Source organism: Amblyomma americanum, chromosome 1 (assembly GCF_052857255.1).
Source record: "Amblyomma americanum isolate KBUSLIRL-KWMA chromosome 1, ASM5285725v1, whole genome shotgun sequence".
NCBI lineage: Eukaryota > Metazoa > Arthropoda > Arachnida > Ixodida > Ixodidae > Amblyomma > Amblyomma americanum.
In genome coordinates, this window is record NC_135497.1 from 218,997,719 (window position 1) to 219,023,686 (window position 25,968).

The 25,968-nt window shown below is 49.2% G+C and overlaps 1 protein-coding gene across 1 annotated transcript in view; it reads left to right on the forward strand.

Moving 5' to 3' along the window:
* Positions 1-25,968, forward strand: part of LOC144114635 (protein qui-1) — a 565,534-nt gene that overhangs the window by 494,112 nt on the left and 45,454 nt on the right. Inside the window, exons 13-17 of the mRNA XM_077648494.1 lie at positions 11,357-11,532; positions 13,922-14,021; positions 14,527-14,642; positions 16,708-16,825; positions 20,938-21,201. Coding sequence (XP_077504620.1) covers positions 11,357-11,532; positions 13,922-14,021; positions 14,527-14,642; positions 16,708-16,825; positions 20,938-21,201 — 774 coding nt within the window. The remainder of the gene's footprint in view (positions 1-11,356; positions 11,533-13,921; positions 14,022-14,526; positions 14,643-16,707; positions 16,826-20,937; positions 21,202-25,968) is intronic.

Sequence of the window (25,968 nt, forward strand, 5' to 3'; positions counted from 1 at the left end):
CAAAATCACTCCTCCGGTTTCCTTTTATCTGCAAAGTGGTCCGTGACTCAAGATGCGTCAACACTAACATCCCTGTGGACGTTCAGCAAAGCAAACCCAGTCAGACGCTCCCCGGTCATATTTCCCCGAAGCCACGTCTGCAAACGACGGAATGTTGAAACCGTGCGCTCCGTTCGAGGCGACGCTGCCTGGTAGCGAAGCCAGAACCTTCAGTACAGTTCGTACATTCGGGTAAACTTCATCGCAAGCATCAAGGGCTTCAAGTGCGGTAGACTGCAGTGGCGTGCCACTCGTCTGATGGGCCCATTTTGATTTCCAGATGAGTAGCTCGGACGCAAGCGTTCTCGTTCTCGCAGTTTGGTTACTGGGCTGTAGAGTACCATGACACCGGTCTGCAAGCCGTTCGTTTCTTGCGTCGTTGCTTTCGACGCCTTCTGTCACGAGGACACGGGGCAAGCAAATGTTCAGGACGCACAAGGGAAGAGTTTCCTCGAGGAAACGCGATAACAGGCCTTCAATGATTGGCTCAAGAATCGGAATGAAAACTATTTGCCGGTAGGTTTCAGGATCTTCCGCCCCTAGGTTCTGATTGCGCATTTGGATTATCGCGGTGCGGAGAACAGATAGTTCAACGCCAATTTTGTCGGCAAGAGCTTGCTTCCCCCAAGAAAGGCGGCTGAACTCGACTTCAGATTTCTGTTTTATCGCTTTCCGCAGCACGACAGGGCTAGTTACACAGATGTACGCATATACGTATGGCTCTGGCGGAGCGCGGACACTCATTCGTCGAGATGTGTTCGGCAGGTGACGTCGGAAAAAAAAAAAGCGTGTAACCAAAACTTCTTCCTCCGGTCACTAGACTGCGTATTATGGGGCTGCAATCGGCATGGTAGCCTCCAGCGCAGGCTCCCTGTGTCGATCGACCAGCGCACGGGGGTCCGGTAGCCGTTCACGAAATGTGCATTCGTGGGAGAGGCTTCTATATAGCTCGGACGTGAATCGCTCATGCTACAACCAGGGTGTCCAGGTCCTAAATTCGCAAAAGAGCCATAAAATCACAAAAATAGTCAAAACGTAGCCGACATGCCGCCTAAGTGTCGGGTGTAGCCAAAAAAATAGCGCCAAGGCTGCAGAAAAGCGTAAGCTGAATTTCTGAAAAGAAGGTCTGGGAAAAGTTACCAGAAGGGTGTTTCTTCTCTCCAGAAGAGAAATAATTTAGAACTGGCATGTCTACAACGCTGAATGACCTCTTTGAGACGGTGAGCAGACCCTCTGACTTCGTATACAACGGCCCAGCCCTATTACCTAGCTCATTAAAACTCATTTCGCGCTTTCACACCACAGGCATCCCAGAAAGAGGAGACCAAGGAAAAAAAATTCAGGGGCACTTTGTTGGCCTAAAGTGCGGTGAGGCGAAAGCCTTTAGCACGGTGTTGCTGCTTATGTCAGTGATGTGCGGTTAAGATGTTAATTAAGTACACAATTTTTTGTGAATCTTAAATGCTGGAGACACTGGAGGGCGTTTAGGAGGCATTCATCTGATTCGACGGCTTTCTACAAACATTCTCCAGCGTCCTAGACAAGGAGAACTACATATGCGTCGGCAGGAAGTAGGTAGTCGTTAGCACGCTCGGCTGCGGTACGGAAGGAGAGTGGTTCGAATCCCATCGTGCACAAAGGATGGTTTTTTTTTCTTATCAAAGTTGAAGAGCGTAACGGACGGACGTACGCGAGCATTAGCCGTTAAAGGCTTTCGCCTTAATACACGCTTTTATACAAACCCTGGCAGGTTTTATTCCACGTGGCGCCGCTCTGCATGCACACACGGATAAAATTAAATTTGTCCTCAGCGCAAAGGAGCGCGGAACACGGAACTCGCAATGTGTGGTTCATTCAGAAGAGTCTTCTAATGTTCTGACTGCGCACACTTGTGCTCTCTCTTTATTGAGTGCAGTTTAAGAAGTTTTTTGTTTTGGTTTTTTCCAGTGCCATGGGCCTCGTCTTCAGAGCATGTGGTTGTGCTTTTTTTTCTGATGAGTGGCATGTTTTTTGCACCGTAACAAATGATGCCGAATGTGTTTTTGCTATTTTATACGCGGGCAGCACAAGATCCTTGTTTCGCTGTGTGACTGTCAACTTCCTAGGGGCTGCATTTGTAGTTGTTCTTTGCATTCCTTTCGAGCTACAAGGCGCGGGCTCATCTCCGCCAGCGCTCTTTTTATTATACTGTGTCCGTGGCATTAGAAACTAGCCATTTCTGCCAGCTTTGTCTTGGACTCTCCCAGAAAAGGAAGCCGGGACTTGGGGAAAATGGGGGCTCAGTACGGAACTACCCGAGAGTGGCAGAACGTGGAAAGTGCGGCTATCCTGTCTTTGTCTCCAAGTCGGGCTATCGATTGGCGCAGTCAAAGATAACGCCAGAAAAGGGCGGCGGAAGCGGCGCAGGCCACCAAACTCCACGCCCGCTGAGCGCTCAACAAGCGCCTCTGTTCGCAAGCCCGACCGGAGTCACGATCCCAGCCTCGGGGTCAGAAAAAACCACTCGGAGCACCCGGGCCGCCTTTTGTCCATTGGCGCGAAAGCCGGGCCCGCCGCACCCCTTCCCAATACCTCCATGTCTCACCATTATAGAAAAGCGCGCAAAAGAAGCAGCGTTTTGAAGGTGATAACGAGAAACGGGAGGCTATCTCAGCAGAGGTCGCTGCAAAACCATTATGCCGAGCGCTGTTATGGCGTAAGCCGGGGGCTGCGGCCAGGGGGCGTTCTTGTTTTTCTCTCGCTCTTCATTTCCCTCTCTTTCTTTTGGTTGCTTTTATATCGATACGTTCCTTCTTCCATAATGCGCGCCCGGTGTGGTGCCGAGATTCTGCGCAGGCCTGGCTATAGGCTTCTTGAGGGCACGGATATTGGCTCATCTGTTAAAAAAGAAAGTAATAAATAAAGGTGCATTCGCAAACTTCCAGCAGCGTAGACGGGAGAAGAGAATCGTATGTAGCCCTTTGTTTGTTTTTCGTGTTGTTTCGTGTTGCATAGTCGAGCCTGTCTTTAACACCTTTGAGTGATTCCAAGCGAGTTCCAAGCTCGCGCCTTCGTTCTTCGTAAACGCTCAGACCTTTCTTGTTTTCTCTAGCCGTCGTTTGTTTTTGTTTTTATTACTCTGTGTTTACAACAACGGTCTTACGCGGGCTTTTGCTTACGTACGTGCAGAAAAAAAAGAGCCGAAGGTCTTACAAGATGTGCTAAGCGACAACAAAGCGCTAGCGCTTGTGGTATTTTATAGAGGGCAAGGAAAAGAAGGAGAGGGGCTCGACCAATATAATATTCCTGATAAAGAACACGTCTTTACCCATTGTCGGATCAGCGTCTGATGTTAGTGCCTTTCAGCATTTTCAACCTGCGATGTAGAGGAGCAGCCCTTTTTTTATTCTTTTACGCGATAAAAACACCCCGTTTACCGGTTGGAAACATTGACTTTTTTTTTCTTATTCACTGGCTGAGGGAACATTTTTTGTCCAAATTCGTTTCGGCGCTCGCGCTCACTTCGCCTTCGAAGATGTTAACCCCTACCGATTAGGGTCTAGCTAGATTAGGGTTAGAGCAGCAGCAGCAGCAGAAGTGTTCGCTAGCCACGTAAGGGCTCTTGCGAGGTACAAAATTGCACTGCCACTTTACAGAACCGTGGCGGTGCTTTTATGGCGCAGAAAAGTATAGCATGCGATGCGCGACGTCGCAAGGCAAAGTTTCATCAACTGACAGAGAACACACACACGAATCATCCTTTAAAATGGCACCACCGTTCTCCTCGTGCGTGGGCGTGAAAGAGAGAGAAGGGTGGACGGTAAAGGGACCATGTTTGTCCCCCCTTGCCTTCCAGGTTACGGATCGCGCGTTACTGAATTTTGCGCGGGCGGTCCGCTTCAGTGGCCTGGAGTCGTGCATTGGCCTCTGGCTGTATATGTGGGCGTGTGATGTCGGTGCCATTATTTGTTTAGGGCAGAAGGTGGCGCTGGCCACTTCACGCGTTTCCCCCGAAGTATGGCCGGAATTTTTTTCTGCGTCTACGGAAAGGATATTCCTGTGGAGAGTAAAACATACGCGCTCTTTCAAGGAAAAACAAAATCTCTGGCCCACAAAGCGAGGACACCAGGCTCTTCTTCGTCAAAATTTTCATCATAAATACATTGTTTCTGTTGGTTTTTGTTCTGCGGCACCTGCAGAACAGCAACAGAAGGCAGTCATGCTTGTATGCACCAGATGATGGCGGCACAATGATTTCATTTGTAATGTCTTTATAAGCTAATAAATAATAATAATAAGGTGGAAAGTGCCACAAGCATTAAAGGCATTTCTCAATCCTAGTTTTGAAGCAGGGCGGCCACCAGTCAGCGGAATATCCTATTTTAGCTGCCTTCGAAAATCTGCGATTGTTCCTCACGGGGTGAGCTGACTTTTGCTGAAGCAACTTTTCCCGCCAGCAAGAACAATCAGGCTTCACCATTGTGATTCTATAACGCTATGACTGGTCAGCTAACATCAGTTATCTTTATAATGTGTAGCTTGAAAAAGCTGTCCGTCCACAGCTGAGCTGGCCGAGCTTATACTCGCATTCTGAGACCGCACTTCAAAAGCAAAGTATGGTACTTTTTTTGTAAACACCCAGGGGGCCGCGCAAGATTGCGTGCATGTAACGTGAGTCCGGCTTCCGACTAGGTGGTTGCACGCATGCAAGGATAAAATTGCACTCCGTTTCTCTGAAGCAAAGGAGCGCTGCAGAAGCCCAAGGTCGCTTGAGCAAATCAGCGGCTAAGTGCATAAAACTGGTACACGAGGTTGATTTCTCTCATTGGCCGGATTTCGCGCGCTATAGGCGCTGTGTGTGTGTGTGTGTGTGTGTGTGTGTGTGTGTGTGTGTGTGTGTGTGTGTGTGTGTGTGTGTGTGTGTGTGTGTGTGTGTGTGTGTGTGTGTGTGTGTGTGTGTGTGTGTGTGTGTGTGTGTGAGAGAGAGAGAGAGAGAGAGAGAGAGTGTGTGTGTGTGTGTGTGTGAGAGAGAGAGAGAGAGAGAGAGAGAGAGAGAGAGAGAGTGTGTGTGTGTGTGTGTGTGTGTGTGTGTGTGTGTGTGTGTGTGTGTGTGTGTGTGTGTGTGTGTGTGTGTGTGTGTGTGTGTGTGTGTGTGTGTGTGTGTGTGTGTGTGTGTGTGTGTGTGTGTGTGTGTGTGTGTGTGTGTGTGTGTGTGTGTGTGTGTGTGTGTGTGTGTGTGTGTGTGTGTGTGTGTGTGTGTGTGTGTGTGTGTGTGTGTGTGTGTGTGTGTGTGTGTGTGTGTGTGTGTGTGTGTGTGTGTGTGTGTGTGTGTGTGTGTGTGTGAGTGAGTGAGTGAGCGAGCGAGCGAGCGAGCGAGTGAGTGAGTGAGTGAGCGAGCGAGTGAGTGAGTGAGTGAGTGAGTGAGTGAGTGAGTGAGTGAGTGAGTGAGTGAGTGAGTGAGTGAGTGAGTGAGTGAGTGAGTGAGTGAGTGAGTGAGTGAGCCTTCGACAAAGTTTGCCGAATGGAAGCTCTAACCAGCTTTCAGGAAACGCTACCAGGAGTCCGCCTCTTCAGCTACGTAAAGAATTTTTTTTTGTGGCCGCACAATAACGCGCATTACACCTGATTATTAGGCCTCCCCACCTGTCCCCGCCGAACGAGCCACACTGCATGGGCCTTATTCTATAAGCTGTCCATTTGCTGTTATCCATTTGGCGTCTATTCGGTTCTTTGTCAGTGGTCACTAAGATATGCCCGCGGCTTTAAAGCGTCTGTGGCAAGCGAGCCGGCCATTGGGTGTTTGGTGAGCGGACCTCACCATTGGCTGCATATCACAAGAAATTACAGGCAGTGTTCAGGAACGGTCGCCTGCTGTTGACAGAGCGCTGCGATTTATCTTGACCATTGGAATATACTGCATCTAATTTCAGCCAATAGTATGGTTGTCGCCAACCACCCAATGGTCGTGTCGCTTGCGACAGACGCTTGAAAGCCGGGAGTACGTCTGAGTGACCACTAACATAGGACCAAATGGACGTGAAGTGGACAACAAAAAATGGGCACCTTATAGACTATAATACGGTCCAAGGGCTCTATTTCATTCCAGTTGTTTAATTTCGCAACAAAAAATCATCCCGCGAAACGCGCTGTTGTTGCCGACCTCCAACATGATATCTATGGAAACGATATCCCGCTCTAGTATCGGTGTTGAAGCTCTGTGGTTCCGCAGACGCAAACTTGCTGCTGTTGTTCCGCTCAGGTCTGCTTCTTTGCCGGATTTTACCAATTTTGCCGTACGATTAGTTGCCGTTTAATATGTTTTTGCCCTTTGAATTTAACAGCGGTAACTTCCCTGGGGGGCTGCTCTCGCGTATTGTGGAGACGGCAGTGTTACTACAAGGTAACGGTTGACGACAACGCGGTGTTCAGAAAACGAACACCAGCTAGCAAACGCGGGACCTTTACCCCGACAAATCTCACCACATGTGCACTTGGAACTCTTCAATATCCTTTCACTCAACGGCATGTTGACTTTCATCTACAGATGATTATGCATAGTAAAATCTTTTTATTCGAACTTCTGGTTTATTTGCACTGATGCTTCCACACCGTCAAACCCAGGTGTTTATGAGAAAATTCTCGGTAATTCCAACACACGAGTGTGTCCAGCGGTTATATGGAACGAGCCACACAGCCTACCTGCCCTGGCTGCGAAGCACGACAGCGCACCTGTGGTCCCTTTAAGGTAGATGTGATCTAGTAGCGAAGCTTCCATAAACGCCCATACGCAGCAGAGTAGAACACAGCTCGGTGTTCCGTGTTTCAATGTGTATGTCTACGTTGGTGCGTCCCAAAGCCCATACGTACGGCTCATTGGACTCGCCAGCGGCACTGCGCGCTGGGGTGCCAGTTAATTCGTGATGTCGCCAGTACGTGCCATGTTCTTGGCGCGGATTATAAAGTGGTCTGTGGTCTTTTTTTCTGGATTTACCGCGTGCCTCTCACGAGCCCGTCCCTATTGCTGCCTATCAGGGCGCGCTAAACTTTGCACCCAAATGGGCCCAAGCCCGCGCTATCTATGTGCAACTGGCACCCAACGAAAACGACTGGCAATTAAGGCGGCACAAAAACTCATTAATACTTCAAGAGAAACAGGCTCAGCACAAGCCACTGCTTCGTAAGTGCGGCGACCGCCACAGCAACAAGGCCTGTAAAGTCGCCCAACCAGTGCAGACACCGTCATAACAGGGAGCACGATAAGTCTGTTGCAATGAAATCACAAAATTTAGCACATCTATCTTCATAAATAAAACTGTCTGGCACATAAGACAATATATTTTATTATCTAATCTTCATTCATTGGTGCTCAGCAATATACCTGTAATTAATATATTTTTGTTCAATGAGTTTTCGCCCCCCCCCCCCCGCCCTCTACACCCAGGTTCGCTACAATCGCTCTAGACCGCGCTTGATCCTCACCTTCAGCACCAGTTTTAATCCGCCTTGACGCAGCACCGAGTGGCCATGCGCCAGTAAGCATTGCATCCGTTCACGTGATTCCCTTGAGCGCGCAGTTATGGCGGTGCTGCTGCTGGTGTCATGCGCACGCGTAGTTTGCCATCTGCCGTCTTCGCACGCCGCTCATCGTGTGCTAGGCACGCTGCCCTCGCATCATCGCTGCGCTTTCTTCTCTCCGCATCCTTCCTTTCCACCTCACTTACAGCTACAAGGAACCGTCTTATTTTGGCGGCCGCGAGGGAAAAGTGACCGAGCCACACCAACTTGGGGCCGACGTCAATCAGCCACTGCAGATTCATCACCTATAGGGCTGTATTCTATAAGCTGCCCATTTTTCGTTGTCGACTTCGCGTCCATTCGGTCCTCTGTCAATGGTCACTCAGATGTACCCGCCGCTTTCAGGCGTCTGGGGCAAGCGACCCGGCCATTGGGTGGTTGAGACCGGTCTTCGCCATAGGCTGCATATCGCAATCGACAGCAGCCAGGGGTCAGGTCCGGTCACCTGTTGTTGACAGAGCGCTGCGATGCATCTCACCATTGGCTGCACACTGCATCCAATTTTAGCCAGTGGTAAGGTCCAGTAGCAACCACGCAATGGCCGGCTCACTTGCCCCAGACGCTTTAAAGCCGCGGGTATATCTGAGTGACCACTGACAGAGCACCGAATGAACGCCAAGTGGACAACGGAAAATGGAGCAGCTTATACAGCAGAATACGGCCCCTCATCTCAGTGCTCAGAAGCCACTCATGCCCGAGACGGCCTGGCGCGCGCTGACGTGTTTCCATTTGCGATTGCCGCGCAGAACGAGTGACATCGGTCCTTTGTTCGGATTGGGTTCTCTTTAGACGAGGCGGATTTATGGACGACGTTTGGAGAGGGTGTTCTTATTTGTGCAACGCATTTCCTGAACTTTCTTCGACGAAAAAAATAGAAGCCATCATAAGAGTCCGCCTTCCGCTCCTTATATTTACTCTCGCTCTTTAATTATAGCTCTGCACAATTCGAGCAAACTTTCAGTCCCCTTCGAGTTAGAATGATCGATAATGGACTTTACTATGTTCTACACAGACCAGAAGAGTTCAAGATTATACCGGAATTCTGAAAGAAACCACCAGCAAAGACAGCGATTATTTTTGATGAAAATTACATTCATTTTTCAGTGCTACCGGAACATCATTATCTACGACAGCAGGTGCGCTGGCGGGACGCCGCAATCGTTGAGCGAATACCGGCGATCGTTGATTGCTTGCAGAAGACGGCTGTTGCTTTTGTCGCCATGCTTGTCACTTGCACATCACTTGAAGTCGGGGGCTTTTGCGGCCGCATTCACTCCACAGACACTGACGTCAGAGTGGCGCAGAAATTTGGAAGTTCCTTCTTTGGATAATGTATTGCAAAGCAGCCTCGCATTGCGACAGTCGTCTGCTCGAGGGTATATTTCGCAACACTAAAAGGATCGGCTACTTTATTTCAGTGGCTTCTCTTTTCCAGAGAACGGATTGCATCACCGGGTTTAGTGAAAGTAGTGTCTTGTCAAGTGTAAAAAACGGCAAGCTCTAAGTCTGTCTCTTTTACTTTGCTCTGTTTTTAGTGTTCTCTTTTACAAAACTGCACCGCGATCAAACATACGCACTTTATAAAGCAATATCTTGGTCTCTGTCATCACAGCGGCACGTTTCAACACCATGAAATAATGCCTAGCTGCGACATATTTAACAGCCCGGCGTAATGGCCTTTCAGAAACAAAAGCGTCCTTCAGTTTCCTATGAGAGACGTTGCACCGACACTTTCACATAGCGTGCTCAGACGCCGCATTGTCCGAACCCTCATTACTGACGCATCCACCCATCCTCACAAAAATTTCGAACAGCGTAACTGCGTTCATGCGTTGTAGTATTATTTTTTTTCGTATCCCATCTAACGTATCTGATCGACGGCACACAAAAAGTGGGCCTTCACCAAGTCACCTGCTACCATGGCAGATGGTGGCAGTGGTGGAGATGATTAGCATGACCATTCAATTTTAATATAGCACAAAGGTATCTTGGTGAGAGAGTGTCACGGCTAAAGTGTTTTGGTTTGCCCGGTGAGGGATCAAACACCCAATTTTTCCAAGCATTTACCCCCACCGAACCCGAACACCAAGCCAGGGAAAAACTTGCGCCCATTGGAAGCCGGTGGATGGCCCGGAGACACTGGGAATAGAACACTTCACCTCCCGCATGCGAATCAGATGCTGTAACGTGGCAGCGAATATAGGTCGCCCGAAGCAGTGCTCAGGAGAACTTCGCTAGCATCCCGCTAACGCGAGCGCAGGCGACGAATATATTACCTGACGATGCGGAGTCACACCGCGAGATGATCCATACATAAGGATGCAGTTGAAATCTACTTCATCCTGCGTCCATGTTTTCTTGCATCGTTGCAATATGCATTCATATATGCGCACCAACTAGCCCGCCTGTCTGGCTGAATTGAATTTTAGGGGCTGGCCGCCACTGCTTGCTCAGTTTGTCCGAGGCGGTATCTGCGCACCAGGCATCGGGCGACGTGTGTGGACGACGTATAGTTGGTTTAGACGCCGCAGCACAGCGTCTAACCAAATTGTACGCTGAATTCACTTGACTTGTTCGAGATTACAATCAAGATGTTGTTGTAAAGGGCGCGCAACTTTACATGTATAGTGAAAAATTATTAGGTCATACAATTCGCATTATTAGTGCAGTGGTTTGGAATTGATGGTCTGGTTGCTTCACTAGAGGAAGCAAAGCGAAAAGCGAGGACGAACTTAGAAGCTGACATCGGCGGCTGTTCTGTCAGCTTCTGTGTTCGTCCCCGTTTTTTCGCGCATTAGATGACAAGGTGTTAGCATTATTGCCCCTTTTCTTCTGTATGTTTTCTTTTGCTGTCGCTTTGCACCCCGTGTGCACAGTAGAAGGTTCTGGATCTATGCCTCTACAAAGCAGTTGAACTGCCACTCCGCATAAGGCAGGTCACTAGCACAGCCACTTGCCAACCGCTCCGGACACCTTCCAGATGCAAACTAGCGCGTGCGTCACGGATCTGTGGCGCTCTCTGTGCTCACCAGCGCAAACTAGTGCTTGTGGTGTGAGCACAGAGCGAGAGCCTGGCAGTTTAGCACCAGCGATGGGAGGTCGCAGCGAAGACCCAGTGGACGCAAGCAGCAGTCAGCGAACGTGGCCTGTTTAGCGCGGGTTCGAATCCCAGTTTAATCTCTACGACTTTTTTACTTATTTATTTAAACAGGACCACAACACTATACAAACGCGCGCGCGCGCACACACACACACACACACACACACACACACACACACACACACACACACACACACACACACACACACACACACACACACACACACACACACACACACACACACACACACACACACACACACACACACACACGTGCACACATTCACGCACGCAAAGGACCGACACTGGCTTCAATGTTAACACACTAATAACCGAGTGAATCTTGCGCCAGTACGGCAACATTTGTCAAGATGATTGAAAGAGGGCCAATCACTCCGTCCAGTCGTCTGTAATTGTCAAGGTAGGGCGTTTAAAATCGTCCTATTATATTTCATTTTTTTAACGTTCCTTTACTCTCAAACTTAACACAAGACGCTGCCTCCTGAAGTACCATTTCCGATTCTCTGCCGGCGTGGCTGCAGCCGCGAGCGTCGCGCGGACGGCCCGAGGCTGCCTTATGTCATTCTTTCGCCGTGAAGGGAGGAAGGCGGCGCCGCCTGGCGTGCCCATGTGCCGCTAACCGGAGTACGCGGGTGCCTGCAGGAGTGCTGCTGAAGGAGTCGTACGTGGACTGCCGGTCGTACCTGCAGTGGAGCCACCGCTGCATCGGCACCTGCGTGCGCAAGCGCTACCTGTCAGAGCGGGCGGAGGCGATCGCCTGCCACGCTGACCTCGCCAACGCCTTCCACCTCGGCTTCCTCATGCAGAAGGAGGAAAAGGTGGATATGCTCTCACGCCAGCACGCTCACCTGTCGCGAATGAAAAAAGCAAGGGGGGCCGAACGCACAGCTGCCTGCGCGGGAGAGGCATGGGAGACTGCGGTCGCGGGACGAGGCCTCGTCGTGCGGTGTCCCAGACTAAGGATACCGACCATGTTCTGACTCCCAAACTCTTTTTTGAGCATAAAAACCGTTTTTCATCACCACCACCACCTGCGCGACAGCGGGGAGCGCCAACGCTCCAACGCGACTGCCCCGTTCTCCTCTCCTCTCTCGGCGCATCTCGCGTGCTTGCGGCACTTTTAAGAGGCTTTGCTCATAGGCCTGATCCATTCATTAGCAACTGAATTTATCAGTGTGAACATGACAGTGGCGCGTCCATTTCTCTTCGGTCGCTCTTATTGCTGAGAGGCAGGCCAGCATCTGGCAAGCAGTATGCTGTGTACAGTCGCGTGCGGCTCTGTGAGAGACAGAGCAGATAAAGCGAATGCAAGGATGTAATCAGGCTTTGGTGCTCTTCGCTGCCTACATCGGGAAGAGGAGCACAGGGACTAGAAAAAGAGAGGGCACAGCGCACTCGGAGGGGTGCATGCATGCACGCTGTAAGTGGCCTCTCACACCTGCAGACTTACGTACTGCAGGAGCAGGTGCAGCATTACTGTACTGGTGACTTAGAACTTATGCACAGTAAGCCTCAATTGCAATAATCCACGGGAGAGAGAGAGAGAGAAACACTTTGTTTGGCGATAAATTAAGCGCCTAGCAAGTATTGGGCCTTGAGCACGGAAAACACTTTGCATCGAGGGTTCGATGCCACGGTGGTCACAGCTACGTCTAGTTTTAATGCCATCTACTAATGCAACACAGTTGGACTTGTCTAAGGATTGCAGTATAAAAATATCGGAATACTAAGCTGTTTAAAAAAGCTGCAAAATGCATCTGAACGCTGAATGTCCTACTGCTTGCAAGAATAGGGATAGGCGAGGACTCAACGAGGTGACAAAAAAAACACTAGAGACAGATGAAAACTAAAATTCATATAACTATGATTTCGTCTACTATTGTGCGACATGCAGTGATATGTTTTCTGGAGCTGCTTAGTTCCAAGATACGATGCCAAAGCTTCCATCAGGGCGCCAGGTACCGGGATACAAGAGCGTCCCATCCCCAGCACCAAATTTCATGCTTGGCATAGGCGTTTTCTAGCGTGAGCTACACTGGCTGAGGTTGAGCAGTTTTGCATAGCTCCTGGAGAGCCGTTCTGCGCATGCGCTAGGAGCAGTGACGTCACACGGCGCACAGCTGGCCCGCCGGAGCCGCCCCCGCCGCCGCGTGCGCCTCGCCGGTCTGCGCATTCCAGAGGAGTGACGTCATAGCCACGGTGGACGCACAGGCGCCGGCGAGTTCTCAGCTGTGCGCCTCCGTTGCGCAGTAGCCAAGTCTGACGCTGCGCCGGAGCCGCTTGATGGCGCCTCTCATTTTGTACGCATGCGCAAAGGTATCAGTGGGGGCGTTTGCCAATGTGGTATAGCCATGGAGAAGGGGAGCGAAATTGCTGCTCAGCGGCAATTGATGCTTAGCGGCACAGCGTAGCTCACACTATGTATATCCCTGCATAGCCGAGCTAAGCCACTGCTATTTTTTTCATTCCCTTTTCGATTAACACAGATTTCTTCCAGTTTCTTACTCTAGTGACTCACTAAATTCTTCAACCGCGTCTTATTTATTTCTTAGCATATGTTCATATGGGGCAAATAACCTTGGCAAATTTGGATAATGAGAAAAAAATTATTGTAAAAATAATAAGACTGAGTTCCAATGCATTTGACAGAACTACAAAGTTATATTTATAATTCACGAATGAAATACATGAATTTCACCCCGCCGACTGGGCACAAAACTGTGTAGATAGTCGATATGCCATAAAACATCAACCGTCACTATCATCAGCATCATCAATATTATTGCTAGTAGTACCAGCAGACTAAGAACAGCTTAGTAAGTAATGGAACGGAAAAAATGACAGGCTTCACTTTATGCTGCAGGAAGAGATCATCGGGGATTAGGGAGCGAATACGAGTGGGTGATAATCTAGCCCAAGTTAAGGCGATGAAAGAGACTTGGAGCGCAGTATTGATAACAGGCATTCTTGACTGAGTGGAAGAATGTGTACGAAGGGCAAGAAAATGCAGTCGAAGGCGCAGAGAATGAGAAAAAGTGGCGTACTTGGGAAATCTGCTAAGGCAGGGTGCGACGGTTCACGCGAGGGCACGACCAGTTCTTTAGGATGGGCCGTTATTCTATGGCGCAATTAACTCAGCTTACGATGAAGACGATTGCGAATGTGTTCTTATTATATATTCTGCGTTATTCCTTTCCCCTTTTTCAGGGACCTGCATTTGATGACTCAAACAAATCAAAGCGAAAAGAAGATTGGTCCGATCTTCTCCGTGAGGTCGATGAGCTTTGGCAGCATCTGTTTCATAGCGGTAAGATAATTTAGAGACGAACAGAATTTGTTTTTTAGTATTAACCTCATCAAGAAATAAACAAACTCTTCCAGTGTGCAAAAAGTAATTAGCAAAGAATTGAGGAGTATTTTTAGCGGTGTCTTCATAGCTTCTGACAAACCACTGTTTAATAAATAGACTGCGTCGTGGTGACGTTTTTTTTTTACTTGTATATGATACAAATGCTTCGCTGAATCTTTGTTTTCATTCAGATCAATAGCAGCACAAAACAGTAAGACATACAAACTAGCTGGTTCTCACATAGTAATAGAAGTAGTAGCATTTGGGGCTTAATGGCATAACAATTACTCAGGCCATAACTAACTAAACATGAGGTTGTTTTATACTGCTATGTTTCTCACATTTTGTGTTGCGTAAGTCACAACTGTATACCCGCTCTACACCAAAACGTTTTGTTCACACTGTCAGTCGAAATGCATTGTATATCCCCGAGGTGAAGTTTCTTGTTGTCTTTTCTTTACAGGTGACTCGAAGCGGCTCAATCAAGATGCAGTGTGTAATTTCGAATTTCTACTTTCCGCCATTAGAGGAGCTTCCATCAGCTATGTGAAAAGTGTCTTGGAAATCGTTCGTGCACAAGTATGTCTTCCTTTTGTTTTCATCCTCGTGTGTGACGTAGCAATAAGTTCTCGAATGTGTCATGCTGCAAGCACAGTAAACTTGTCAGCTGTTCACTCCGAGAAAACTGTGCACGATTTCATGGACCCTGAACCGTTCGACAGCCGCCGACAGCTGTGGAAGAGTTAATTTATTCAAACTGATCCTGCACTGGCAGATTTCGCGTTGAGCTTTGGTTAGGCGCAACATATGCTATATTGGAACACGGCGCCAGCAGCCACTCATGAACTTGTTACTCGTTGGTCTATGCTTGCTGCATCGATGATCTGCGCCCGGCTTTTGCATGATGTCATCGCATAAAATGACAGAATCCAGCGGCCAAGTAGAATAGAAGCGTGATTACAGGTTACATCCGCTGTTTTTCCAAATGTCTCGCACCAGCGCTTAAGTCTGCGCAAAGGGCGCAATCATCTCATACGTGTTCGCGCACAGGAGCGTATCTCCGCGCTTTCTGCAGTTGCTGTTCATCGTGCTTCTAAATTATCCGCGACAATCTGTGCCGCAGACTTTCAGTTTGCTTTTGTGCTGTCAAATATCTGCAAAGAAGAGTGGATGCTGGAAAGAGCTAGTCGCATATCTTGCGCCCTTAGAAGCATTTAGTAGGTCTCGTTGCAGCATCCCTCCCCATCCCGGTGAATTATAGACAATAGTAGCCTTTTTTATAAGAGTGTCAGCCCTTACTCATCACGTTCCGAGATTTCGTTGGGTTTGCTATCCTATCCCCCTTAGGGTGCCTCAATGCCAGGGCCGGGGTTGAGACAACTTCAGCGGCGCCGTTCATGCTCTCGGCGCGCTTCAAACTGCTTTGCCTTGAACGGCCTTTTGCAGCGAGAGCTGAACTGGGCTACCAGTCGAGCATTTCGCGGTACATGGGAGAGGCAGGTTGTGATTCAATATGGCGGCGTCGCTTAAATTGTCTCCACCCGGGAACGGCGGCGCTGGCATTGAGGCACCCTAATCTCCTTGAGATCACAGCGCCATCTGTGGCAGCAACCAGAAAACAGCACAACTCGCACTAAGACTTGTAGCGCCATCTACAATATCACTGTAGAAATCACCACCTCTGCCGCGTGCCAATCATGACGCCATGGTCCATTATGGTGGATAGAGGTGGAACTATGTGAGTACGACGACAGGGGACGAAATGCCGGCATAGTTTCGGTTTCTCGAATTCAAGATGGTGGTCATTAAAATTGGTTGTGCCCTCCCATTCGTTTCCCTTCTCGCCCCTTCGCCCCAAAAATTATCCTATAACGGGCAGAACTATCTCATTAAGGGACCGCTTCATGTGCATACATTTGTTCCGCTATACATATACTCCGACAACAAGAGGCATCCATCCGAGGACGGTTGCGTACCGAATTTTGTAGGCAAATGAAACCCTATGGGTTCTGGTATAGAAAAAAAACATAATTAAATAATAGGCAAACATTGTATACACGCAATTACTAATTGAAGCGTTACATATCGCACCGCAACCCGAATTCTAGGCCCACGTTGACCCCTCAAGCGAAGCAAATTCTGTTTGCGCCGCAACTTGAGCGGGTCTAGCTCGACAATGCGTAGACGTGCATCGTAGTTTCTCTGATCGATGGCGCTAGACGTCGATTGCTCCGCTAGGCGGCGTGCGTGCGCGCGTAGCAGAGCATGGTGGCAATCAACCCCGTTTCAAAGGGGACGCTCTTATGTTCCATCCATCCATCCATCCGTAATGAGCCGTCTTCCTCGGGAGCTCCTCTCAGATGCGCTCCTTTCGCCGATACGTTCACTACCACAGTGTGTTTGAAGAATGGCATGGATGTACCTCTATTTAATCTCATTCATATCAATTCTAGTAAACCAAACAGCTAACGCTCGTTACTTCAACGTCTTCCAGACGGTGGCTGTCTTTTTTTCTAAACCACGCAACTTTAGTAGCTTCGAGGTTTGTCGTTTTCCTTGAGCGCTATAATGACGTATGACCTGTTTTACTAAATTTTACTTCGCGGAGGAAACTACCAAGTTTGGTACTTTTTTCTCTCCACAGCTCCTAGACTGGGAAATCGAGCTTCTATACAACATGACCAAACAGTCTGTCGACGTCTTGAGCCAAGACCCGCAGCAGTTGGCAACAGAAATATTAAACTGGCTGCGACCCTATGCCGGTAAGCTTTGTGTGTGTGTGTGTGTGTGTGTGTGTGTGTGTGTGTGTGTGTGTGTGTGTGTGTGTGTGTGTGTGTGTGTGTGTGTGTGTGTGTGTGTGTGTGTGTGTGTGTGTGTGTGTGTGTGTGTGTGTGTGTGTGTGTGTGTGTGTGTGTGTGTGTGTGTGTGTGTGTGTGTGTGTGTGTGTGTGTGTGCGTGTGCGTGTGCGTGAGCGTGTGCGTGAGCGTGTGCGTGTGTGTGTGTGTGTGTGTGTGTGTGTGTGTGTGTGACAAAGGTAACACATTTTTGTGAACATTTCTTTCTCATTTCTCGTACCCTGCAAAGGAGAATTTCATAGCACGCAGTGATGAAACACAGGTGCAGGCAAATACATGAATGCATATGGAAGCACCATTTGCGCCAAACATTTTCTATGTAAAACAGCACTTGCATCACGCACATATCTTTTTTTTTTTGTCAACCCACCCGTCATGCAATGTCCGCTGTGGACATTGGAGGAAAAAGAAATATATAAATAAAACATATGCCGAAGGAAACACCTTCAACAGCACTTACACACTCAGTTGCTAGTCCACACCGAATGGCACAGGCGTCCAGTATCAAAGAGCTAAAAAGTTTATGGTTTATAGGGGTTTAACGTCCCAAAGCGACTCAGGCTATGATGGGACGCCGTAGTGGAGGGCTGCGGAAATTTCGTCCACCTGGGGTTCTTTAAGTGTGCACTGACATCTCACAGTACACGGACCTCTAGCATTTCGTCTCCATCGAAATTCGACCACCGCGGCCAGGATCGAACCCGCGTCTTTCGGGTCAGCAGCCGAGCGCCATAACCACTGAGTCACCGCAGCGGCCCCAAGAGCTAAAAAGTGTAAAACTAAAATTGTAGCATCTGCTTGACTGTAGCTTTTTAAAAGAAACGCTTACGTGCTTATATGTTTCCAAAGGAGCCAGCGGTGGGACGGTCATACGCGTCCTCTATGAACATGGCACTACTAGTTTAGTTCGGAAAAACTGCCCTATTTTTATCTCCAACGTCAAAGACCCAAGCTCCTTCCAAGCCATTCTGCGAAACTCGAGTAACTTTGGCCGCATTTGCGGCTATGGCGCACCGGCATCACCTCTCCTGAGTGGAGTGCCGCTGGGCTGCCGTAAAAATCTAGCGCAACAATTAGGTGCGTTCCAGGACATTTATTTCATTTTGCTCAATATACGAGCTTCGAACAGCCGGCTTTTTTCTTCAATTTTTTTTTCTTCCCGTAGACACAGCAAGAAAGACCGTATTTCAGTTCAACAAAATCTTGCGCTTAGCAGGAGCGGCTGACAGCAGTCAGGAACAGCTGGCGTTTATGGCAGCCGGACTCTTTGCGATGACGTGCGTAAGAAGGGGGTGCGCGGTTTTCCGCATTCTATACGCATCTCCTTCGTTCCAAGCGAAATTCCCGGGCCGTAGAGCTGCCTACCTTCTGATTTCCTTTTCTATTTATTCCACTAACTGACTGCATGTGACGTACGCGGCCACTCGCCACCCGTTCACCGGAACGATGAGAGAAAAGTATGATTGTCATTTAAATTAGACGCGCAGCTGGTGTTTTGCTTTTCTGATTTATCGCTGCTGGCTCCAGCTCCTTTTGTCGCTCGGACCGAGTGAAAGCGCCCTTAAAGCTTAAAATAAAAATAATTGAGTCCACAGCGAGAATTGTTAATGGTTGTTGAAATGCCTAAAACTGAAGGCAAATCAGCCATCAGAAAGAGAAAAAAAAATCCCTAGCGTGCTGGACAGCAGAGGTCACCTTTCTGGTCTGGTCGTGCATGTAGATTTTACTACTGAACTAGCTTCTGCTTTATATCATAAAACAGATTTTTTCATTCTACGTTTCCGGTCCTTTTCGTTGTGTTTTTTTTTTAATCCATTTCATAGCGTACGCTCTTCAATCAAATTTAATTCAGTTCAATTTTTTTTTTTACTGACGACTGCCTTCCGGTCGCTTTCTTCCTCTTCTCGTTATTCTGAGCCGTGTGAGCGGCCGTCTTAATTTTCTTTTCCGCTGCGATTTCGATGAAGCAAGCAGAGTGCCGAAGGCAGTGTAAACGCTCTGAAAAATAAACGCTGCATGTTAAACACAGTGCTGTCTCGAAGCAAGAAACCATTAAAATTGTTCATGTATATTACTTCGCTTTTTACGAATAGAAGGCGCGGAAGAGCATTTTTTTACGAATTAATGCTTTTCAAACAGGTACTCAGAATCAACGACAGAACGATGCTTTTTTTTTTTCCTAAGTATATAGCGTGTTTCTCTGAAGTGGATCAGTTACGAAATGTACAATACTGTGTACTTATCGCTCTTCCCCGCTCGTTTCATGGCGCATTTTATATCAATTACCCAGCGAGAAAAGAGAGGGCGGCCGGGCTTAAAATAAACAGTAGACTTACATGAGCCGCCTTTGAGCAGCGTTCATTTCGTTCCGGCCCGCAAACAAATAATAGGTCTGGGCGCAGAAAGCTGTTCGCTCTAATGGAAACAAATTCTGGGAAGCCTAGAGAAATCTCGAGCGTGTCTCGCACGGCATCCGAGAAACTTGCTGAGATTTTCTTGAGCGCCGCGTCCGTGATTTACTGTAGTTAGCGCTTGTGTAATTCATCTCGCTCCGTCTCTTCTTCCTTCGGCTCCTTTCCATTTAGCTGTTCCTTGCGCTCTTTATTTGCTTTGCTTGAGTGTCCGGCCAGCTGTTCCAACTAAGAACAAATTACTTTTCCTCCCCCCTCTCTCTCTCCAGCTTTCCTGTTTGTCCTCTCGCTCCACGAAAGAGGCAGCCGGGCTGCTTTGCTGCCGTGCTCGTTTTTGTATTGCGGCCTTCCTTACGGGAGAGGGAAAAGCAGTGTTTAGAGAGCGGATTTGTTCTCATTCATGCGGTGCACCTGACGACACGGGGGATTTGAACAAAGGAGAACCAAAAAAAAAAAGGGATGGGAGGGGGGTTGGGGGTGGCGGCAGACGTATGCGTGAGAGAACGGGGAGCATTACAGAAGCACGTCATTCAACAGGGTCCAACAAAATTCACTAAAACGAAGAGGCTGGCATGCCGGACACTAACGTTAACAGTGCCTCGCGTCTTGGAAGTTAAAAGTGAGAAAAAAAATAGAAGCAAGTGATGAGAAAAGGAAGACGGAGATTCCCTGTCATGCGGTATCCCTGCAAGCTTTTGTAGGCAAGAAAGAGAGAAGAAAGCACGCGAGAGCTAGGAATGGACGGGCAAGAGCGTGAGACACGAGCTGGGTACTTTGCGCAAAGGATGCGGAGCTATCCCAGGTTTCCGCATGCTCCGCGTTCGCTGCGTGCTTCGTAAAGCAACAAAAAGCGCCACTTTCATAGCAGGAGCTGTGGTGTTCCTCATGTCAGATGTACGTGGAACAAGGGCTGCCTCTCGGTTTTAAACAATACGGCACTTCACCGGATGTGATTTCACTCTGGACGCATGAGCGTCGCGCAACGGCTTGACGGTTGTCACGCATGAGAGTAAGCACAGGAGGGTCCAGTTTCAGAAAAGAAAGGCAGTACGTTAGTTACCGCGAATGCGTAATCAAATTTCACAAGCTCTGGCTGGGGTGGTCCGAAAATGACTTTATTTCAGATATGAATGAAACAGAAACACCTAGTGGTAATGCGACAAATTTTATTTCGGGGTTCAGCTCGGTCACGTGTCACGTACCATGTCAAAAGACACTTTTGTCTCTTTTCCTTTACACCTTAGAAGCCGCGCCATGTAATGAATATAACTGCAGTGAAGCTGGCTCAGTCGCGTCGAAATTATGCCAGCAGACTCGTCTTACTTTCCTGGTTCCATATCGCCGTTATGAGGGAGGCAGCCTTCTTGCCACGGCGAAGTCGTCAAATTCTTCTATTCTCCGGAGCCGCGGAACAGGCTCCGAGGATGGAGTACGTCTGGAACCCTGGGGGCGCTGTGTGACTTTGCCGGGGGGGGGGGGGGGGGGGGGGGGGGGGACTCGTTTGTGAATCCCGCCATTCAGCGAGGCTTCGGCCAGCGCGCGCGTCACTCGCGCAGTGATGGCGCCCGCAGCGGGCCAGTAACCGGAACGGCTTCCCCTCGCCCGCAGATGGCAACTCGAAGGTTTTGGCGGACCTGGTGAGTCAGGCGAGCAGCTGGTGCAGCCAGGCCAAGACGCCGCTGCTGGTGCCGCTGACGTCCTGGCTCAGCCTGGCGCTACCGCCGCAGGTGCTCTCGCTCACACTGTCGGCGCCCATACGGCAGTTGGTAGCCGCGCCGGACAGCCAGCACGTGTTCTGCGCCACCGAGGCGGACGACAAGCTGGTCTCCGTCTACCACCTCACCTCAAAGAAGCTGGTCCGCCAGATGTCCGGTGCGTACAGTGGGTTGAGCACGCGAGGCCGTAAAACTGCGAAGGTTCAAGTTTTGTGGCCTCCGCTTCTTCTGTAGCGGGCGCCAGAATCATTCTTTTATTTTAATGTTCCTTAATTTCGACTTAGCCCGCGCGTCTCCGTCGAGCGGGCACCTGTGTAGGCCACTTTTTGACGAAGCTAACTTTTATCGCATACAAATTAGCTTCGTCAGTGAATGTGTCATAACTCTTCTTGTATCCTACAGATACAAGCTAACTGCCCTAAGCAGTATGTGCGCGCTTGCGTGACGGCGCTCGTTGAATTACTTCGCACTGCTATGCAGATTATGCTTTCAGACTCATCAAAAGAAAGTAAAGTAATCCACTCGTCCACAGTGTAATGGAATAAACTATTGAGGAACCTAACATGAGCCTCTAAGTAGGAAAGGAGCTGCATACTACTTCGGCTTTTATCCAAGCAGCATTTTCCAGGGCTTCCTGCAGAACAGGGCTGAGCCGCACTGTCAGCTCCTATTTCTGCTCGTTTGCGATTGCACCCAGGGGCGAGAGACTATACTGTGCATTAATCGCAGTACTGACATTAGTAGCAAATGACACAAAACCTGACGATTTGCTGTCTTACGCATGCAATGCAAACCAGATCAGAAAAAGACTCTGACATGGAGCTGTTTTCGCGTCTCTGTAGGTGAACAAATTATATATAGTCTCAAGAGAACAATTCTCTTATAACCCCCTTTATGGCAGCAGGGGGTAGTTCGCCGGTTTTCAACCATATGTAGTTGCCTGTGTAGTTTATGGAAGATCTCGTCTCTGAATCCGTGGTAACTAGTTCAAGGTTTCGTAGGCTTAACTGGCTGCCGTGCAATTAATTCTCCCCAGCGTTAAACAATGCCACTCTTAGCGGCATGCAGAAATTCATTGTGGAACTACCAAAACTCACCTCCTCTGTGACAATGCACGTGCGCCGCAGTGCAGTGGTGCAATGGAATGCCGAGGCCTACGCCGTCGTCTGAGTGACTTCCGGCAACGCGTGCTCAAGTGCCGCTTCTCTGTGCTTGTTATATGTGAGCCCAACATGCCGTCTTCTTTCCGCCTTTTTGGGTATGTGCTGCTGTGGTTTCGCGAACAAGACAAAACAAGCAAAGTATTAGTTTGCATACGCCAAGACATTGCGCACGTCCGCCAAGTTCTACAGCCGCGCAACACAAACCATTACATCTGCTTAACAGTCACGCCAAAAGGACGGGTCTTGTATATATAATCGTTGGCTACATTCCACCTAGAGGTGCCATTGATGCATCGTACCTATATTCAGCTATCCAGAGTTGCACAGCTCATCATATAGTAGTGGTCGATTTTAATGCTCACCACCCTCAGTGGGAAGGTGCTGTTATGAATAACCGGGGCAGGAACCTGTTTGACTGTATGCACTTCCAGAATTTCGTCAATATCAACGATGGTTCATCTACGTTTCTGCGTGGCACGTCGTACAGCAGCTGCTTGGATCTGGCGTTTGTGTCAGCAAGTCTCCAGTCTTATGTCAGCTGGTGCAGTGACGTGGAAACACATGGGAGTGACCACATTCCAACGTATGTATGCGTCAAGTGGTACGCACCTATTACTTCGTCTCGCGCGTGAGATATACAGACTGGCCTGCCTTTAGGATGTCCGTGGAGACTTCCTGTGTGGACCTCACGTAACCGTCTACAATAGAAGACCTAATTACGTCCCCTCTCGGTGAGACAACGTGGTATATATGTGCGCCTACGCTAGGATCTACTATTGACGTGGAATTCGAAAGACTACGCGCAGTCCGTCAGCGCCGTAAGGAAATACACAAGAACTAAACCCACGTGTGATCTCGCCCTTTGTCGCCGAGCTCAACGACAAATAAAGTGCCACCTCGCGAGATTAGGCAGACAAACAATTCTATTCATCGCTGGACCCTCGCAAACCGCTGTCGCGCATTTGGCATGTAACCAGGAGCTTGCGTTGACCCCCACAAGAACGGTATCCATTCCATGCCCTGTCCCTTTACCAATGCCGTAATAATGTGGAGGTTGCAGAAGAATTCTGAAAAATGGTTGTGCGCACAACTCCGGTAGCGTAAAACAGTTTGGACGCTTTTGTGCCACCTTCACCAGACGACCACTACGACATGCTATTCACGATGCCTGAACTAGAAGCTGCTCTTTGCTCGTTTAGGCGTCCATCTACACCTGGTCCTGACGGGATTTCGTACGCGTCTCTCTCTCACCTTGGCATGGAAAACCGAACTGCGCTGCTCAGTTACTACAATGATACATGGGGCTTCCGGAATTTTTCCACAACACTGGAAGATCAGCCGCCTGGTTGCTCTTCTGAAGCCTGGAAAGCCTCCTCATGAGCTTACCTCATACCAGCCAGTTGCACTAGCAAGCTTCGTCGGTAAGGTTATGGAGCGAATGGTGCTGGCGCGGCTCGAATGGTTTTTAGAGCAGAATGCTCTCTATACGGACATGTTGACCGGGTTCTGGCGGGGGCGTTCTTCGATTGACAGCGTAATCGGCCTCATATCGACAGTGGAACATGAAAAACGTAGTCGCCGACTCGTCGCTGCTGTCTTCTTAGACATCAAAGGGGCCTACGATACCGTACTTCATGACGCCATTCTCGATGCCCTTGACGACATGGGCGTTGGCGGTCGGATGTACCCGTGGATTGTGAGCTACCTCAACGGCCGATCCGTTTACATGTCTACACCTGATGGAGAGACTACCCATCATCAGGTTTGCCGTGGAGTTCCTCAGGGAGGAGTTCTCAGCCCAACCCTATTTAACGTGGCGTTGATTGGACTGGTGAGTGAACTTTCCACTCACATTCACATCAGTGCCTATGCTGATGATATCTGCATCAGGGCTTCGGGTTTGACACGTCCGCAAATGCGCGCGAGATTACAACGTGTGTCATCTACTTCAAGTTACCTACGGCGTCAGGGTTTGCACTTAACAGCTGAAAAATGTGCTGTGGTCGCAATCACGCGCAAGTCTGTCTGCCTCTACCCGGTAACACTTCAAGGGGTCGCAGTACTATTTTTGGGCATTATCATTGACCGCGTTCTGTCATGGTCGAGGCATATAAATATTCTAAAGAAAATACTCACCTTTTTGTGCCATGTCCTTCGCTTCGTAACAGGCATTAAATGGGACCCAACGGCGCGCTCCTTGCTAAGACTTTGCTGTCTTTATAGGCTACATTCGTTACAGCCTTCATGTACTTTCTACCATGAGCATTTCCTGCTTGCGGACATTAGAGAGTGTTCAAGCACAGGTGCTCAAGATATTCCTCGGATTACCAGGTTGTGCCTCGAACAAAGGCGCGATTCAGGAATCTCGTACGTGCCCAATATCGATCTAGTTGTCACACGAACCACTTCGTGTATATTTACGCGCGCTTACACGGCACCACTGTCACCCGCTGACGAAAATTTTTTTATGCGCGACCGGACAGCAGTTTTGCACGTGCACTGCGCTACCATCAATCCGAATTGCCATCAGACTATGCCCTGCCGCATCATCCCTTGCAGCCACCATGGGTGATGGCTCAGCCTTCAGTATGCCTGCATGTCCCTGGCATACTAAGGAAATCTAACCGGACTGAAGCAACTGGGGGGGGGGGGGGGGGGGGGGGGAGCTCTTGCCTACATCTCGCCAGAATACCAAAACTGTGTGCACGTATACACTGATGGATCTGTGTCACCAAAGGCATCGACTGCAGCTTTGGTAATCTTCGCTCAGCAGACTACCCGGATATTCATTTTAGGACACAATTCTACTTCACCCTCTTCAGAGCTTGCGGGCCTTCGAGAGACTATTCGCCACATCTGCGGAGAAGCGCCTCAGGAGTGGTGCGTTTTCACAGACTCTAAACCTGCGCTACAAATTTTGGGATGCTTCCTACGCCACACCGCCTACCAGGCTCTGGCTCTTGATATCACTAGACTCCTGTGATCTGCTCAGGAAAAAGACCGCCGTATAGTGTTGCAGTGGATCCCTGGACACTGCGGACTCGATGAAAATGAGGCCGCCGACGCGAAGCAAGGGGCGCCTTCAGCAGTGGCCTGCGCACAGCTGTGCCGTTGTCTAGACCGGACACCACTTGTCTCCTTTCGTGATCTATGAGGAGTGCGGCGGCTAGATACTGGACCCTGCCAGACACTCGACACATCCGCCTTGAACGGCTAGATCCGGCGATAGCCTTTTCTGTTCCACGTGGAATACCACGCCCTATTGTGTGCATAATTCATAGGTTACGTTTAAACGTCGCCTTCACGTGCAAGTACTTGCACTTAATTGGACAAGCGCGTACTCCCCGGACTGTACCACATGTGACGTGCTAGAGACTGTAGAGCATGTTTTAGTGGCGTGCCCAGAATTTGCACGAGAAAGACTCATGCTAGCATCTGCTTTCAAGTCTCTTGACACCAGGCCCCTCTCGGAGGTTTTGATCCTCGGCGCTTCCTCAAAAACTCTACAGGCAACGCGAGGGCTCTCACGCTTTTTAAGCGATACGGCCTTGATTCGCGTTTGTGATGTTAGAAAGTGTTTCTTGTCTTTTTTGTCTTTTTTCATCTGCCTCCTCCCATCTTCATCATCCCCATTGTGACCCTATTTTTTCTCCTCTTCCAGTTCTCCAGTACAGAGTAGCAAACCAGATATTCATTTTTCTGGCCAACCTCTCTGCCTTTCCCGTCAATAAACCCTCTCTCTCCTCTTCATCCTCCCAGCG